We start from the raw sequence: 19062 nt of genomic DNA on the forward strand, positions 1-19062 counted from the left end.
TGTGTGTGTGTGTGTGTGTGTGTGTGTGTGTGTGTGTGTGTGTGTGTGTGGTGCAGGTGAGTCCATGCGGTCCCGTCGGATCCTGCAGGAAGCCCATGAGGAGGGTCGTCCATGTCCTGGGCAGCTCCTGCAGACCAAGCCCTGCCCCATCAGGCCCTGCTACATGTGGCTGCTCAGTGACTGGTCGCCATGCGTCGTCGAGGTGCGACTCATTATGGGATGTTTGTTTTTTCCAATGGGGAGAGAATCAGTGGTTCTTCATGTTCTTCTTCTATCCGTGAGCTCCAATCGCTCCAGATGAACGTTGAGAAGCTAAGCAGAACATCTCAGGACCTTCTTACCTCAGCTGCTCCTTGTTTTGAAACCATTAAGATCCAACCTCAGGAGATATGTCCGCCCACGGCGTCTCATGCGATGTTATTCTGTGGATCTCCAAAGGGCGCGGAGTGCGGAGAAGGTTTGAGGAGCAGGAACCTGACCTGCGTGGTCCACTGGGGCGACTGGCCCGAGTCTCCTCCGCGGCCTGTGGAGGAGCTGCTCTGCGGGGACAGGCTGAGGCAGCACCTCCTGCAGGACATGGAACAACCCTGCTTCGTCCCATGTCAAGGTAGGTCTGCTACCTTCTCCACCGTCGGGGTTGTGGTCCTGGTGTCTTCTCAAAGGATGGACTCCAACGGGCCGTCGTGGATCTGCTGCTGCAGAAAGATGGAAGGATGGTGGTTGAGTTCCCTTTTTGACTGGAGTGCAAAGTGTCCAACGGTTAGGTGGCATCTGTGTGTGTGTGTGTGTGTGTGTGTGTGTGTGTGTGTGTGTGTGTAAACACAAATACCCATATATATATTATATCAATGTTATCGTAATCCTACGGTAATATAATAATTTTAGGTCATGGTGTTTATTGTTAACGTTGATTCGTCATATTTTGCTTATTCTAAGGAGCTGAGAACAAAATGGAAGAGTAAGAATAGTATTAAAAAAATATGTACCCACACGCACACACACACACACACACACACACACACACACACACACACACACACACACACGTAATCCTATGGTCATATAATCATTATATGACCATAAAAAAAATATATATATATATGTCCATTTATCTATGTATGTGTGTGTGTGTGTGTGTGTGTGTGTGTGTGTGTGTGTGTGTGCAAACACAAACACCCATACATATATATATTGTATCAATGTTAATGTAATCCTATGGTCATATAATCATTTTAGTTAATTCGTTATATTTTTCTTGTTCTAAGGAGCTGAGAACAAAAATGGATCCATAGCTCACGAAAAAGAGTAAGAATAGTATTAAAAAAAATATGTACACACACACACACACACACACACACACACACATACACACACACACGTTTAAATCAAAAATATACGAAATAGCAATATATACATGATATACACATCTATGAAATACTGAAAAACACTAAATATACATTTCAAAAAATGAATGGAAAAAGAAACATTGCATAATGAAATATATATACGATGTGACGACACAACCTTCTATGCGTGTGTTTATAATTGTATGTATTTATTTTGTTTTATTTCATCTTATCTTTCTATTAATATCTGTGGATTCAGAGAGTAAACTCGCACTTTAGGCCGCCACTTTTCAGCCCAACAAGGTATCAAGAACAAAATGAAACAAAATGAAAATTGTAATTGAAATATTTTAATATTTTGGCATTTTATTTCATCTTTAAAATCATTCATGATCGTGTGTGTGTGTGTGTGTGTGTGTGAAGGTGATGAATGCATTATATAAATGGAGGGTATTTACAATTTTACCATAACAATAATAATAATAATAAAGATAATAGGGATAATAATAATAGCAACAACAACAATAAGAATATATTATTATTGTTATTATTATTAGATGTGATAATAATAATAATCTGGATAATGCCATTAATAATAATTATAATAATTATAATAATTAATAAAAATAATGATAAAGTAATCATGATTATGGTCATAATCAATACTGACTATAAGAATATTGATAATAATAAATAAGTGGAGATATTAACCATTGTACATTCATAATAATAACAATAATAAATATAATAGATGATGACGGTTATGCTGGTGGCCTCAATGAAAATGATAATAAGATGATGATTATATTTATACTTGTTTTTTGTTAGGATAGAATAGAAACACCTTTTCTCACCAATGCATTCAAAAAAAAAACTCAACAAATTTGTAACGCTGCTCCAGGGTGCAGGAAACATAAACAAAAGGGAAGGGATCTGCTCCAAAATATTATAATAGATAATAAATAAAAGCAGTGCAATAAAGTGAGATGTAAACCGTAGTGATATTCTCGTAAAAAGATGCTCTTGTAAACATCCTGAGCACTTGTTGACGACATGCTTGACAAAGCATGGAGATATAAATATAACCAATAAATAAAAATGTATAAATTATAAAACAACAATGATATATATATTTATATGTATATAAATCAGCAAGTGCCAGTTAACTCGTCTTAAATAAGGCTAAACAAAATGATTGCGGTTATTTATGAATGAATTTGTTTCCTTAATCGTCAGCCATCTGTGTTTGCGAAGCCTGCGAGTGTTGCGGCCACTCTTGATAGAAAAAGCAATATATTATGACTTTTAGCTTTCTATGATCCAGATTTTACATGAATAACTCACACTTATCCCGCGAAGCCGTTTCCCCCGAGAGATGAAGTGGTTACTGGTCGTTTTTTTTTTTTTCTTTTTTCCACCACTTGGTTAATTTGAATATGTATGCCGCCGTAATGACGTGTGATAAAAAGTTATATAGTGCCATAAAGGCAAATGAAAAGGAAAATGGAGTTTGACTTCATCATGTTTTATTCATTTTCCCACATAAAAAGTAAGTTCCAGCATAAATCTGTTGCGGGAATATTGATCAAAGTACCAAATAAGTGCTTTTACCATCAATTATGGAGAAAACTCAAGGGTTTAATACATTACCCAGGAGTATTAATCCACATCCTAGTAAGACTCTGGCTCCCAGTCAACACACACACACACACACACACACACACACACACACACACACACACACACACGCGCGCGCACACGTCGACGGAGGCGGTGCCGAGTAAGAAAGAGAGAGAGCGGTTTTATTTTACAAACAATTTCCCGACAGCGCTATCGATTGTTTTTACACCACATTGGAAGAAAACTTAAATAATCTGCAGGTCACAGGTTTGAGCCAATCACCTGCCTCCGTCCGACCCTCAGCCAATCCCCTGCCTTTTAGATGTTTAAGGTCAAATTACTGGTTTTCCGCTGGATTTCATGGAGGGAAGCCCTTGTCCTTCCACAGAAGCTCCATCTCCTCCTGAAGGAACCTCCCTGAGAACCTTCTCCTCTGGAAATCAATGCCAGTAAACCTTGTCTTGGTTCTCCTCCCGTCCTGCTTCTCCACTCTTGTATTTTCCCTGCAGGTTCCAGTCAGCTGAGGTTTTTTTTGTCTTTTCAAGCCGCTTCTGCCGAATTTGGATACTCATTCTGAAGACACACACACACACACACACACACACTTCTAGAAGCTGAAGGACATCTAAAGAAGGCACCTCTGTGTTTTTATTATTAAGAAGATACAACATGTATCTGACGGCCCTGAGGTGGAAGGTTCCGTATGTAACGCGACTAATTTGATTATTTTTATCCCACGTTGACATTCATTCACTCCTGCATTATTAAGGGAGGAAAATTTTATTTGTTTTTATTTTGCACATCGTATTTCTGTAACAATTTAAATGATCACATCTCACTTCTTTCCATCAATCACAGCGGAAGAAATAAGTGTGTTTGTGAATAAAATAGAATGAGATGATGTAAAAATACATGATTTTTTTCTCTAAAGCCCCAAACTCAGTCCATTAGCACCTTTGAAAGAAATGTCAAACACAACAAGAATGGTGTTATTGTCGCGGTATCGGCGTTCCAGGCGCAAATATAATTGCACACACTTGCTGTTTTTATGAATAATTCACCTCTTCTTTCCCCAAAAGTCCGTGTCGATATCAGCAAGATATTCTACCTGTTTGTGTGTTTCATGACACACACACACACACACACACACACACACATCGCAGGCTTGTTTTCCACGCCGCGGTCGATGGGACGTAAAACTCCCGTAAACTCACCTCCATCGATCGCCTGGCTGAAGCAAATGTGCACGTGATGCAACGTAGCCGCGACGGCTAGCGCAGGCGCGCTAGCGGACGCTCATTAGCCGCCAACCGAAAACAAGCGAAAAAAATCGATGTATTTTAATTTTCCTGCCGCGCTTACTTAACTTTCTGTCTCGGCTTCGGTTCGAAGCTAACTAATTCACACCGATATCGACGCCACTTGTTCACTCATAAATGGGTATTGACCGGCTCTTTGTAATCACGCTGCAAAATTCACCATGGCAACGAGAAGGAGGTCGATGCTGACCCGACCTCCGATGACACCGGCTGCCGTTCCGGTTCGGCACGTCGGGCGCCGTTTTCCAAACCGCATCGGGAAGCGAGAATTCTCCGGGAAAAAAATAAGGGTCGGGTTTTTGCCGCCATCTTGACTTTTCCCGCCCCGTCTCGCCATCGGGGGCTTCTCTTTTTTCGATGGCCGAAGCAGATGTTTGTTATAGGATCATGTTTCTGCTGGTGCGAAGGTGGCAGGCGTAGTGGAGGAGGCCTCCGGGAAGAGCTGTCAGCCTCTATGTGATGTATATGTGCTGTGTGTGTGTGTGTGTGTGTGTTGCTTTTTGCTGTAAATTGCAAATTCTGGCCACAGCGGGTTGCGGCGCAGAGGAGGAGCTCACGTCATGGATAAAAAAGACAATTATTTTAATTTGAATTTCACACAATCAGCTGTAAGTACGCTCACCGGGGGTCCGGGAGAGACAAGGAAAAAAAAACAAATGATAAAGGAAAACCGGAATAAACCATGTCAAATGCTGAAAGGCAAAAGAAAAACGGTGTGTGTGTGTGTGTGTGTGTGTGTGTGCGTCTACCCGTGCAGTGTCTTTGTGTGCAGCCTCCGCCCACAGCTCAGCTCAACTCCTGACGCGCTGCTATTTTGGTGGCAGCCGCCGAAGGAGGTGCTGCTTTAGACGCGTCCAAGTGAGGAATGAGTGGGCGGGCGCTTTTCCCTCCCACTTCCAGGAATGATGACGGAGCGTGAACGGCTGCAAGGGTTAACCGCAACCGGGGTGCAATTCAAACACCTCATTTTTAGTCCCGCATAAAGTCGTAGTCGCTAAAGACGACATTGTGACGGTACGATGACTGACTCCGGCTTTTCCTTCTGGAGACGACACGCCTTGTGATCGTCCCATCTTTGGATCTGATGTCCGTAGACGGTGCGCACACATGAATAAATACCGATACGCCAGAGGCCACAACTAAAGTATGGCAAAGAAAGGTGGTGCCAGAGTCCAGGGGCACGGAGGGCAGAAGGTAGCCTACCGTCTAAAGTATGGCAAAGAAAGGTGGTGCCAGAGTCCAGGGGCACGGAGGGCAGAAGGTAGCCTACCGTCTAAAGTATGGCAAAGAAAGGTGGTGCCAGAGTCCAGGGGCACGGAGGGCAGAAGGTAGCCTACCGTCTAAAGTATGGCAAAGAAAGGTGGTGCCAGAGTCCAGGGGCACGGAGGGCAGAAGGTGGCCTACCGTCTAAAGTATGGCAAAGAAAGGTGGTGCCAGAGTCCAGGGGCACGGAGGGCAGAAGGTAGCCTACCGTCTAAAGTATGGCAAAGAAAGGTGGTGCCAGAGTCCAGGGGCACGGAGGGCAGAAGGTAGCCTACCGTCTAAAGTATGGCAAAGAAAGGTGGTGCCAGAGTCCAGGGGCACGGAGGGCAGAAGGTAGCCTACCGTCTCAGAGTCAGACGAGATGATTTGATTGGCCGCGTCGTAAGGGGTCATGACTCGTAGCTCCATGAGGCCGCCAAACTGCAAGAGGTTCAGACCGTCCCCATTCTTGCTAACGCCTTCCCCGTTGTTTGTCATAGTCGGCCCTCTTGATCGATTGTCAATTCTTCAAAAGAGCGTGAACATAAGAAGCGACGCACAGACCTCCCTGTCCTCTATTGATTGGACATTTGAGAGAGACAATCGTGATCCATTGCTTTGAACGGTACAAGGAGGAAGGCGACAAATGACGGGCGCCCGAATGGGGTTCAAGCGGTTACCAGAATCCAACTGCAACGTGATTAACTTACTTGACGGAAGACTGATAATTAAGAAATACGTTATCGATTAGCTCTCGTGTCTGTGGGTTTTAACTCTGCGGTGTAATTACCGGGCTCCGTGGCCGTGCACGGCCGCCACACAAACACACGGCTGCGGCAAAACTTTCCAAACAGCAACCCGCCCTATTTCTATTCACTTGCTAAATTAGATCCTGTAATGTCGGATTGGTTTCCAAGCTGAGGCCAAACAGCGCGCTCACTCGCCGGGAAATGGACCGAGCGCGCACCTTTGCGGAGGCGGCGCCGACGATTCCTCGCGCCGGGGGTTCACTTAATCACTCGCGGGCTCTGGCCTTTGATTAAAATGAAAAATTCAGACCAAACAATCCAGTTGTGAAATTGCCTGGGAAGGATTGCTGTACTTCGTGGGGGTTTTAAGGGGAACTCCGGTTGAAGTTGCGCCTTGCAGGGGGAGCACCGAGGCCACCGAGGACGCCGAAGGCTAACTGAGCGAGACGGACGTCCCGTCTTTGGATACGCGAAAGACCCTCGCTTGCGATGACGAATCGAATCCAAGACAAAGGACGGAAACAAGGTGGAAGCGTTGGGAGCGAGCATCTTGGGCCCCCGAGGTGACATTGTACCGTTCTGGCTTTCAATTTGTTGAAATCTGAAAAAGGTTGACACGCCATTCTGATTCAAGAGGCAGAAATCCATTGTAATGAGAGAGCGGTGCATTTCATGTTTACACCGCAGGTGGAATTCTGAATTTCAGCAGTCGGCCTTTCAAGTGGGGGCGCCGCGGGATAAGACGGGTACCGCGCGCTGGAAGACCGAATGAATTCTAAATGACGTCCGGCTGCAAATAACGAGACTGAGTGACACCTCGTATAAAGCAACGCCGGAGACCATATTATGCAGACGGCGATCGTGATTCAGCCATCGACGCCGGTCGGGAGCGTCGCCAAAAATACAGCTAAAGTGCCCTAGAACTCAAAAGTTCTCCAAAACATCGAAATACATGTCTTGCTCTAAAAGTTAGCGTTGATGTATTTTGTTCATTTTTAACCAGACGCACAAAAACGTGGAGTATGAGCTCGTCGTCGCCATGGAGACAGGGCGGCTGGGATCCCTTTGTCCTCAAGACAATCCTGTTTCGTTGTGACGAGCACACGAACCCTTGGTTTGACAATGTCTCTCTGGAGGTGGCGGGTAATCCCTGCGCTGCACCGGAGGCCCTCCACTTTGGGCATTCATGCCGAATGGCTTCCAAGATTGCGCTGGTCTATAATGTAATTTGGCGGCGGCACTAAGCTTCCGATGTAGAAGCGCGTGGTAGGTTCTTGAAAATAAATCTGAGTCGCCAGCCGTGGAACGCAGATGCATGGTGGTTTTTCCGCAGAGGAGACATGAGGAGAGAAGTTTCGCAAACAGGATTGTAGTCTTTGGAGGAACCGTTCTCTGCGCGGCGTGAATAGTAAGCATACCTTTTAGCTGCTGGATACCAAAGTCCATCTGGTGAAGACATCGTTCCGAACAATTCAAGCCGAGGTAGCGGCTCAATTTCTTCTTTGGAGAAGGTTGTTGTTTCACTGAGGAACAGCAAAAGTATTGTTTTTTATTCCACATAAAAACAGGGCTACGACGGGGAGTTGGCGGGGAGTCGGATGATTGGAGGATATAAAAATCCCCGAAAAGTCACAACCATGGCCGGGTATTAAGAGCATGAGAAAAGCAAGTCACGCAGGGTTACAACTGGAGGTTGGTCTCCAGCTGCAAAGTGCCGGGAATCCTAGGCTACCCCAAGAAGGGTCAAAGTGCTGGGAATCCTGGGCTTCCCCAAGAAGGGTCAAAGTGCTGGGAACCCTAGGCTACCCCAAGAAGGGTCAAAGTGCCGGGAACCCTAGGCTACCCCAAGAGGGGTCAGGCAATTAGTGCACAATCAGTTGTAACAAGAGTGGGAATTAGAGTCAAGTCAGGTGAGCAGCCGGCTGTACCCTGGCTCCTGGAGACCTGCAGCCTCTCAGACATTGCAGAGCAGAAAGGGTATCCATGTGACACAGTTTTTAAGTTCCTGGCTGACCCTTCCATGAGACCCTTTGTCCTCTTCCTTCTGATGACTCTGACCGACATTTTTGAGGAAGCCAAGACCTAGATGATAGATAGAACCTGAGGTTCCCAACCTGAGATTCATGTTCTAGAAACACAAGGGAAACAGGGGAAAGTGCAGTTGTCAGTTTGCAGTGGTTCACTGGGAGGAGCAAGCTGCTGAAAATGACCCTATTGGTTGCCTCATCCTTTCTTTGCTTCCATTCTTTTCCACTTCTTCTTCCTCTTCTTCTTCTTCTTCTTCTTCTCTTTTTGACTGCTCTCCTCAGGGGTCTTCACTTGCTTCCATTGACCTCTATCCTTTCACACCCACTAACCTCCTATCCTCTTCTCCCTCCATCCATAAACCTCCTCTCTGGTCTTTCTCCAGACCTCCTCCAACCTCAGCATCCTTCCACCCAGATCTTCTCCATCCCTCCTCCCTGTCCAAACCATCTCAGTATGACTTTGTCACCAGAACACCTACCATGAGTTGTCCCTCTCATGGACTCCTTCCTGCTCCTCTCCATCCTCCTCATTCCCAAAGAGGAACCTCCACATCTTCATCTCTGCCGCCTTTGGGCCACCATGGTGGAAGAAGGCAAGAGCCTACCGTCCCCGGCTGTCCCGGCATCAAGAAGGAGGAGATGTTTGGAAATGCACTCGCGGACCAATAACCCATAAGAAATCTACTGTTGAAACTCTAGTAGCACATCTTCTAGAGGTTGTTAGTCGGACAAAAAGCTCCAATGTACTCTTCGTCGGACTCCTCGATGACGGCGGTTCTTCAGGACACTGAAGGACTTTGCGTTAGAGGTTTACCCCGTTGCCAATGTTCTCGTTCTCTGTCTTTTGTCCTTCTCAGGAGACTGCCATCTGACGGAGTGGTCATCTTGGAGCTCCTGCCAGCTGACCTGCCTGGAGGGGCGGAGCTTTGAGAACACGGGTCGCCAGGCGCGCTCCAGGGCCGTGATCGTCCAGGTTCTGGAGAACCAGGCCAGCTGTCCGCAACAGGTCTACGAGACCCAGCCTTGCAAAGGTACCAAGGCTAGAGCTTCACTGGAGACCCTGCTTTGTCCAGGTGTGTGAATGAGAAGGTGAATGGCTGGATGTCTAGATGCTTCCCTGTGATTGGTCCAGGTATGAACTTGCCTCTTGCCCAATCACAGCCAGGCTAGCTCCCCCGATGAGCATTATAGATGAAGATCGGATGAACGTTAGCAGATTAGCCTCCAGGGATGTCCCGCAGGCGAAGGGAAATGCAGCGACGCCGACCTTTCACCCCGACATTAACTAAATTACGAGCGAACGAGCGCCGCTTCTGCCGCCGGTTCACTTCGGGTCGGGCGAATCATCGATTCCACGCCGACGGACGGAGGTTTGCATCGGACGGCGGCGGAGAGACGTCTTCAAATGAATGCTAATGTTGTTGTCTGTCTGCCGGCTGTTTAAACACACGCTTGTTTGCCGACAAGCTCCGCATAGCAACAAAAAGATAACAATACATCAGCGCCGCTTGCCAAATAGTGCTCCTTGGACCGGAGGGTGACCGTGTGTGTGTGTGTGTGTGTGTGTGTGTGTGTGTTGACCTTTATCCTGCTTATGAGTGGACAGGAATGAAATAAATAAAGGATACAATAAACACCACGTGAATAGCAAGTGTGCGGAAGGAAGGTCGTTATCATTAGAGCGTTTTAATCCCCCGCAGCGCCAGTGTGTGTGTGTGTGTGTGTGTGTGTGTGTGTGTGTGTGTGGAGCTGTTTAAGGTGGACGGGCTCCAGATCTTTGATGGCTCACTACAGAGGAGTTTGTCGTCTGAAGTTAAATAACGTGAGATCCCAGGATGGAGGTGTTTTTTTTTTTTTTTTTTTTTCCATCGCGCCGTCCTTGAAAGTCGCAATCCGGCGCAATTTACGGCGCGCCGGGACGCCGTTACCCGGGACAGCCGTGGGCGAGTTATGTTTTGCGACTGGCCCTCGCCTCCTCGCCATTTCCTCGCTAAACAGGAGCTAAATCTCCCGAAGGTTATGTCGTGGTCGCCTCCCGGAAAGGCGCCGGGTTGTGCGGTTTTAAGGCCGACGTTAGCATTAAGCTGCGCGTCGTTAAAAGGGTGTGTTTTAAACACGCAAAGGTCACGCAGAGAAATCTGCTCTGCGGGTCGGAGATCCTGATTTACGACCCTGGGAACGGCGGCGTCCGGCCCGGACCCAGACCCTGCTGGATTAGACGTTTTCACGTCTGCTATTTTGCATGAAGGCTGATGAAGAATTCCCTTTATTTTAGTAAACAAATGCATTAAACACGTCTTTCTGTGCACGGATGGATATTTTCATATGAGCGCAGACGTGCAGACGGAGAACACGGAAAAACAAACTGATTTAATGGAAGAGAAATCGGACCAGACGGTCAGAAACACTAAAAGACAGAAGAGTGTGTCGGTGTTAGTAATAATAATTATAATAATGATGATAATAATAATAATAATCTTCTTCTTCCCCTTTTCCCTTCAGGGGTCGCCACGGCGAATCAACCTTCTCCGTCTAACGCGATTCTCTGTATCCTCCTCTCTCACACCAGCCACCTTTTCATAATAATAATAATAGCAATAATAATAATAATAAAAATTGTAATAATAATGATAATACTGATGATAAAAATAATAATAATAATCTTCTTCTCCTTTGGGCTTTTCCCTTCAGGGATCGTCACAGCGAATCAACCTTCTCCTCTCTCACACCAGCTACCTTTTCATAATAATAATAATAATAATAATAATTAATAAAAATTGTAATAATAATTATAACACTGATGATAAAAATAATAATAATCTTCTTCTTCTCCTTTGGGCTTTTCCTTTCAGGGGTCGCCACGGCGAATCAACCTTCTCCTCTCTCACACCAGCTACCTTTTCATAATAATAATCATAATAATAATAACAATAATAATAATAGTAATAATAATAATAAAAATTGTAGTAATAATTAGACTACTGATGATAACAATAATAATCATCTTCGTCTTCTCCTTTGAGCTTTTCCTTTCAGGGGTCGCCACGGCGAATCAACCTTCTCCTCTCTCACACCAGCTACCTTTTCATAATAATAATAATAATAATAATAATAATTAATACAAATTGTAATAATAATTATAACACTGATGATAAAAATAATAATAATCTTCTTCTCCTTTGGGCTTTTCCTTTCAGGGGTTGCCACGGCGAAACCACTTTCTCCTGTCTCACACCAGCTACCTTTTCATAATAAGAATGATAATAATAATAATAATAAAAATTGTAATAATAATTATAACACTGATGATAAAAATATAATAATCTTCTTCTTCTCCTTTGAGCTTTTCCCTTCAGGGGTTGCCACGGCGAATCAACCTTCTCCTCTCTCACACCAGCTACCTTTTCATAATAATAATAATAATAATAACAGTGCATATGTACCTGCATGAGGAATAGCTTAAAAAGATGGTCGGTCATTTTGCATTTTAAGCATGGCGGTAAAAACAAGCGGGTCTTTAATAAAAATCCAGCAGAGTCCGGCTATCAAACGTCTCGTAATCCCCGTTTATCTCAGGGGCGATAAACACCAGGCTCTGCGGCCGGCCTGCACTTCGGAGGAGGAGCTTTAAATATTTATCGGCGTCTCAACGTCGGGTCGGAGGCTCGACTCCGAGCGCTGACGGGCGTTTTCTACCGCAGGAGGAAGGTGCCACAGCTACCAGTGGAGGGCCGGAGGCTGGAGCAACAACGAGCGGGCGGTGTGGTGTCAACGCTCGGACGGCGTGGTCGTCACAGGTGGGACCGTCCACGCCGGGAGACGCCGATCTGCCCTCGTTTTTCACCCGTCGGGGGATAATTGAAAGGAGATGAACGCAAACAGATGCCGAGCGCTTTTCAAAATTGTTAATCTCATTTTACAATACTATTACCTCCGCGCTTGTTCTACAACTGATAAAATCAGTTATTTAATCCCCTCGCCGACAACGCGCGGGATTGAACGCACACACGGAAAGAAAGAAAGCACGTACGCGGGGAATAATTTTAGTATCGTGTTCCAGTTGAATTTAACACCTTATTTGATCCGGCCGTTCCCGCTGCAGCCGCCATCGATTCCTCCGCTCTCTCTTAGCATAAGTAATCAATAAGCCGGACTCGGAGCCGGGAGGCTTTCAATCCATATAAATATAATCATGCATTTGTATGTGTGGGCGAAGGAGTTGCGCAGAGGTGGTACGAAGGTAGCGGCGCCCGCGGGCCCGAGCTCGCCGCCGGGCGGATCTACGTGCTGCAAATAGAGCCGAGCGCCGGAGGAGGCCAACCCGAGCTCCTCCGGACGGCGACACGCAATTTTCCCCGAGTTGAAATTAAAACGTCGGCGCATTGATCGGGGCGCCCCGATAGGCAACGCGCCCCATTAATCAGCGGCGACAGTACATTAAGGACCATTGAGGACCTGTTTCTCCCTTCCTGCAGGAGGCTGCTTCCCGCAGAGGAGGCCCACCATGGTCAGGCACTGCCATCCGCCGTGCACCAAGCCCTTCTCGCACTGCACGCCGGTAAGGAGTAATCACATTACATCCGGCGCGTGCCGGTGACACCCCACGCTCGACTTTGCAGGGTGGCGGCAAAAAGAGGAGGGTGAAATCAGCCTAAATGTGACGTTTTGCCGCCCCTTTGAGTTCCCCTGGTGTAACTGCATCCTAGCGATCAGCCCTGGAAGTGTGTGTGTGTGTGTGTGTGTGTGACCACGTCGTCCTTCCTTTAAAACAGTGGTTCTAAACCTTGTTGGAGGTACCGAACCCCACCTGTTTTACATGCGCATTCACCGAACCCTTCTTTATTGGATGGAGGATCGGTTCGTCGATGGGTACAAAGAACAGGCGGAGGAGCCTTTTCATGGAATCTGGCTCCCTTCACCTTGAATCCAGCAAGCGCTATGTTCTTGTAGCTCCCATCTCCATGCAGCTGAAGGAAGCCTTCCCTTAGTTTTGCCGGTGCCGGACTAGAATTGCTCATCTTGTCTTTGCAAATCATGCAGTCAGGACATCGATTCCAATCGCGTTCCGTCATACACGTGAATCCGTATTGTACGTGTTCTTCTGACCGCTTTCTTTTTTTGCCCGACATAATTAGTATGAAGGGATTAAAATATTAAGAAAGAAATCACATGACGTACCATCACGACAGTCACAAGTTACTGCAACTGAGCGCCAAAATCCCCGCAGCACGGATAGGCCGAGCTATGTGGCGTGATCACCTGCGGCCGGTGATGTCATCACCAATGTGTGTCTTGACCTCCGCCGAACCCCTGGGGTTCGATCGAACCCGGGTTAAGAACCGCTGCTTTAAAAGGAAGTCAATAGATCTAATCCCACGCTGAACGCACCCCGGCGCTTCCTGCTCTCCACCTTTTGCACATGCATGAGAAGGTGGTCCTACTGAGGAGATGTTGTGCTTGCAGAGCGGAGTGTGTGGGTGTGAGAAGGGCTACACCGAGGTGATGACCACCCACGGCTTCCTGGACTACTGCACCAGGACCCCGGGGACGGACAGCAGCAAGAAGGCCGACGTGAAGACCAGCTCCGGGCGTTCCAAACCGGGGCCGTCCCGGACCAAGGACGTTTTCGGGGAGTGGGCCCTCCGGCCCGTGGGCCCAGGTACGCTCGCGGGGTCGCTTTCGGCCGGGACGCTTCCGGAAGCGACTCCCTCACGCCGTGCTTTTCTGCGCAGATGGACGGGTGAAGCCGTGGGTTTACGCCGTGACCACCGTGGGATTCGTCTTGATCCTCTTCATCATCGCGTTCTCCTTCCTGCTCTGGTAGGTGAGGTTTCAACCCGCGGCTTCTACCCGAAAACTCCTCCCCCCAAAAAAAAAAAAAAAAAAAAAATGTCTTCATTCGCCTTCCTGTCCTTCTCTTTCCCCAGCAAACCTTCCAAAACCACCAAGACGTCGGCGCCGCCGCAGAAGCCCCTCACCCTGGCGTACGACGGCGACCTCGACATGTAGCCGGGACGGCCGGCGGCTCGGACGCTATCCGGCTTTGGGTTTCCCTTCGATTTCAGCTCCAAGGTGTCGTGTGTGTGATGACCCCCCCCTTCCTCCCGGACGTTTGCAGAGGAAACACCCCGGGACTTTTTTTTTTTTTGTTTTACGGAGGCTCTATGCACTACGTTAGTGCTCCTCCGCCGGCGGCGCCGCCGCCCTCAGCGGGACCTTTTCTAGCATCGGGTCGTCACGCCAGTCGTCGCCGTCGGATCGTGTTTTTTCTTTTTTTTTTGTGGATGATGCCGTGTGTTGTGTTTTTACGTGGGGCGCTGTCAGGGGTGACGGGGCGGTGACGGCTCTCGCGGCGGTGGAGAGAACTTCAAAACACACACACACACACACACATGAACCGTGAATGAAGACTATCAAATACCAGCATGATATGATGAAGATCGTACCTCATATGTAGTGTTTCATCAGATATGGGGAAAGAGAGAGCGAGCAGCTGTAGAAAGAGATGAGCAGATGCAAAGTATTCAAAGAAGCACCGACCGGATCACACAGATGTTTATGGTTATTTACTTTTTATGCATTTGAGTCCATATGGTTTCATCCAAACATGAAGATAAACCCCCCCCTTCCTCCTCCTCCTCCTCCTCCTGTTGCAGTGACAGGGCTCGAAACAGTCAGCAAACACCAAATATTTGTGAGCACGGCGTCGGGAGTCACATCTCATTTATCTTTATTTTCTTTAGTTGCAGAAGGTTTCCTTTTTTTTTCTGTCATCTGAGAGCAAAGCAGCCTCGTGATGCATCTTCATTCCAACTAGCGTCCATCTTTGGATTTCTGACAGGAGCCAGTAGACGCTAGATCCAAATTGCGGAATGGCTGATGATATATATTTTTTTTTTGTTTGTTTTTTTTTTACTTGTGAAGCGTCTTTGAGTGTCATGAAAAGCGCTATAAAAATCCCATGTATTATTATTATCATTATTATATTTCTTTTTTTTTAATTATTTTATTTTATTTCATTATTTATTTATTTATTTATTTATTCATTTATTATTTTTATTTTATTTTTTTTATTCGGTTATTTTCAGATTAAATGGAGGAGGGCGCTTTACTGCGGGAGAAGGGGGAATTTTTTTTTTTTCCATAATTTATTTATGTATTTATTTAATAATGACCCGACCTCGCACTGAATGTATAAGCTGCCGCAGAGACTGGCTTTACACCTTCATTCAGAGGAACATCTGCGCCGATCAGAAATATCAGACAGAACATCACGGACACCTCATGTGGAGACGCTGCAGTCCACAACCATCTCTGCGTATTCATTGGTCCGTTCATCTTGATCCTGCTGTGATTGGCTGAGGGGCGGGAGAAGTTCACCCCGGACCTACCACATTCCAGCTTCTACCATTCCGACGACGCGAGATCTCCGCTTCGATCGACGGTTGCTTCGTCTCCTCGGCAGCATCGGGTCCGTTACTTTGGAATCTGCGGTATTTCTCGGACGAAGGTACGAGGACGGTCGACGTGAGATGTCGGAGGAACGTGCAAAGCCGGCCTTCGACGCCCCCAAAATCTTCTCGCCGCCGATTGTATATTTGTGGGCATGTTTGTTCCGGCGTGGAGAACGGCGCTCCAAGTGGCCTTGAAAATCCTTCCGCTCGCCGACGCTCCCGCATCCACGCCCGGATGTCCGAAGGGACGAAACGGAAGCGGGAGATTCCCGGTGCGCCGATGTGACATTTATATTTTGAGGAAATGTGAAAAACGAAAGGAAGGAACCCGCTGTTTGTGTTGGGACTGAGTGTAACAAGGAGAGCTGGACGGCAGTGCAAATAAAATGTGGATCCCTGTGAAAAGAAGCCGTGGCGTCGTCTTCTCCAGGTTCTCAGTGGATTCACCCGTGGATTTTAGGAATCATCGGCACCGATCGTGTTCAGAACCTTCTTTTTGGTCTCTGCTTCTTTGCAGACGATGCGGTGCTGTTGGCTTCATGTGATCTCCGGCTCTCATTGAAGGTTGTTAGAATCAGCACCTCCTGCCAAATCCAGGTCCGGGAGGAGCGTCCTCTCCAGGTCAGGGATGAGAACCTACACCAAGCTGTGGAGACTTGGTGTAGGAACTTCACCTGCAGAGCTGCACCAAGACCAGAGGGAAGTCTGGGTCGCTCTGCTTGCTGGACCAGAGACCACCTAACCTGGAGAAGAGGCAGAAGATGGATGGATGGATGGCTGGATGTTTAGATGGATGGGTGGATGGATGGATGGATGGATGTTTAGATGTTTAGATGGATGGATGGATGGATGGATGGATGGATGGATGGATGGATGGATGGGTGGATGGATGGATGTTTAGATGTTTAGATGGATGGATGGATGTTTAGATGTTTAGATGTTTAGATGGATGGATGGACGGATGGTGATCATCTCCCTCCTCCAAGGAGGACAGGATGTTTGCTTCTTTCTGTTTCCCCTTCATCTGACGGTTTTGCCATTTTTGTCCAGCAGGAACGACGGATAGTAACTATTAACAAATTATAGGTTATTATTTTCCAGCCGCTATGTTTATCTCCTGGTATTTCTCAGAAATGATTCACAGCGGAATCCACCATCCAATAATGTGCTGCATTATTCACTGAACACTTACCAAAAATGGATGTTTCTCAAAAAAAAAAAAAAACACAAAAATAGAGATATGATTTGCCCTGTGGCCTTTCTTCTCTTTCAGTCCAGCAAGGTTCTTCAGCTGAACACGTAGAAAGACGTGGGGAAAAGTTCTGATTTCTTACAAATGGACAAATGAACACGCCGTTACGAAAGAATCGATTGTCATCCTTTATCCTCTTCTCGATGTGACGTCTGGGATCCAAGGATTCAAAGTGTTCATTGCCACAGCAAGGGAACCTGTTTTTGCCACATAAGTACGAAAGAAATACTGTACGTAATAGCATCCTAAAAGGTGGTATGTGAAGATACGATAGAAATGTATATTCTGAAGTCTTCTTCGTCTTCTTCTTTTCCCTTCAGGTGTCGCCACAGCGAGTCCACTTTCTCCATCTAACCCTATTCTCTGGATCCTCCTCTCTCACACCAACTACCTTCATATCTTCTCTCACTACGTCCATAAATCTTCTCTTTGGTCTTCCTCCAGACCTCATGCCTGGCAGCTTCACCTTCAGCACCCTTCTACCCAGATCTTCACCATGGTTTGGACATGAACACTCCTTTGTTCATGTCCAAAACATCTCAATCATCACTTTGTCTCGGTCATACATGTCCTGCACCCCTGTGACAGATTCTTCTTCTTCTTTCGGTTTTTCCCTTCAGGTGTCGCCACAGCGAGTCAACTTTCTCCATCTAACCCTATTCTCTGGATCCTCCTCTCTCACACCAACTACCTTCATATCTTCTCTCACTACGTCCATAAATCTTCTCTTTGGTCTTCCTCCAGACCTCTTGCCTGGCAGCTCCAATTCCAGCATCCGTCTACCAATATATTCTCGATCCCTCCTCTGTCCATGACCCAACCATCTCAGTCTGGCTTCTCTGACCTTCTCTCCAAAACATCTACCATGTGCTGTTCCTCTGATAGACTCATTCCTGATCCTCTCCATCCTGGTCACTCCCAAAGAGAACCTCAACATCTTCATCTCTGCGACCTCTAGTTCTTATCTTCATCTCTGCGACCTCTGAAGTAACGTAAAGAATGTAGATCGGAGGACATACCGGTTTCTGACTCGGACGAGTCCCCTAAAGTTGCATGTTTTGTTCCCCCGACACCTACGTCGACACAACGACCCATTCAGCCTGGTTTCTGCAGAACAACTCCTTCAAGAACATTGCGAGCCAGCTCAGCTCGGACCAGCCCCCAACCCTGGCAGGTACGTACCTAAAACTCCCCGAGGTCCTCTAGAACCGAAGGTGACAGGAGAAAGTCTTCAAGGCTTCAAGAGATCAAGTCGCCATGGTTGGATTTTGACGAGGCCTTTACCGATTCTTAAGGGTCAGCCGTGGTAGTCCTAATTCCACACATGCTGACTGGAAAGGTAAACAGTCCATCACTATTCTTAGGTGAGGCAAGGCTGTTTCAAACTGCTGTGCACCATCACCAGTGAGTGTGCAGGTTTAAAGGTACACAATAGGGTGCGGTTGTAGTTCACAGGTTAGTGGTAGTTCATGGTTTGCTGTTTGGGAGTCTGGTGATGATGGGAGTTCTTCGGCCTGAGGTCCTACGGTGACGCGTCCTATCACTGTGGTGTCGTCCTTGTGGGAGGGGATGATGTTGAGGAGGGGGTGGGGACGCTTCCCTGAGGAGCGACCCTGTTTGGGATGATACTGCCAAAAGTCCTACTATCCTGAGTGACCGGGGTCTGCCAGGCAGGGAGCCAGTACAGAGCACATTGTGGGTGAGTTTGTAGAGGGTGACCTGAGCTGTAGGCAACAGAGCGCATGATGTGGAGGGTGGCGACCCCAGCGTCCGAGGTGGACCTGTTTAGTCAGTAGGCAGTCTGCAGGGGTCCAGTGAGTCCGGTATGCTGCTCTGAAAGTGGGTCGGCGCCACTCAAGACTCTCCACGACTCTTGGACAGGGGAGGCGATGACTATCGACCATAACTTCTCTTTAAACCAGTGAGTTTATCCTGCCGGTGAACTCCTTGCACTGTTAGTTGACTTGTCTCCTCATGTTGTATATTTTCCACAGATGTCTTTGGGTGGATGAAGATACCTGACCGTTTGAGGCCGTGGGAGGAAGAAACCGGG

At 47.1% G+C, this 19062-nt stretch overlaps 1 protein-coding gene across 1 annotated transcript in view; it reads left to right on the forward strand.

The window, feature by feature from the left end:
- Window positions 1–16162, forward strand: part of thsd7ba (thrombospondin, type I, domain containing 7Ba) — a 172377-nt gene extending 156215 nt beyond the window's left edge. Inside the window, exons 21-28 of the mRNA XM_086144727.1 lie at window positions 57–202; window positions 439–607; window positions 9161–9334; window positions 12005–12100; window positions 12779–12861; window positions 13767–13962; window positions 14036–14123; window positions 14231–16162. Of these exons, the coding sequence (XP_086000853.1) occupies window positions 57–202; window positions 439–607; window positions 9161–9334; window positions 12005–12100; window positions 12779–12861; window positions 13767–13962; window positions 14036–14123; window positions 14231–14312 (1034 nt within the window). The 3' untranslated portion in view covers window positions 14313–16162. The remainder of the gene's footprint in view (window positions 1–56; window positions 203–438; window positions 608–9160; window positions 9335–12004; window positions 12101–12778; window positions 12862–13766; window positions 13963–14035; window positions 14124–14230) is intronic.
- Window positions 16163–19062: the final 2900 nt, after the last annotated feature.

This window comes from Fistularia commersonii, chromosome 4 (assembly GCF_037954325.1).
Source record: "Fistularia commersonii isolate RoL2024-O1a breed Wild chromosome 4, RoL_Fcom_v1.0, whole genome shotgun sequence".
In the NCBI taxonomy this organism is placed as follows: Eukaryota; Metazoa; Chordata; class Actinopteri; order Syngnathiformes; family Fistulariidae; genus Fistularia; species Fistularia commersonii.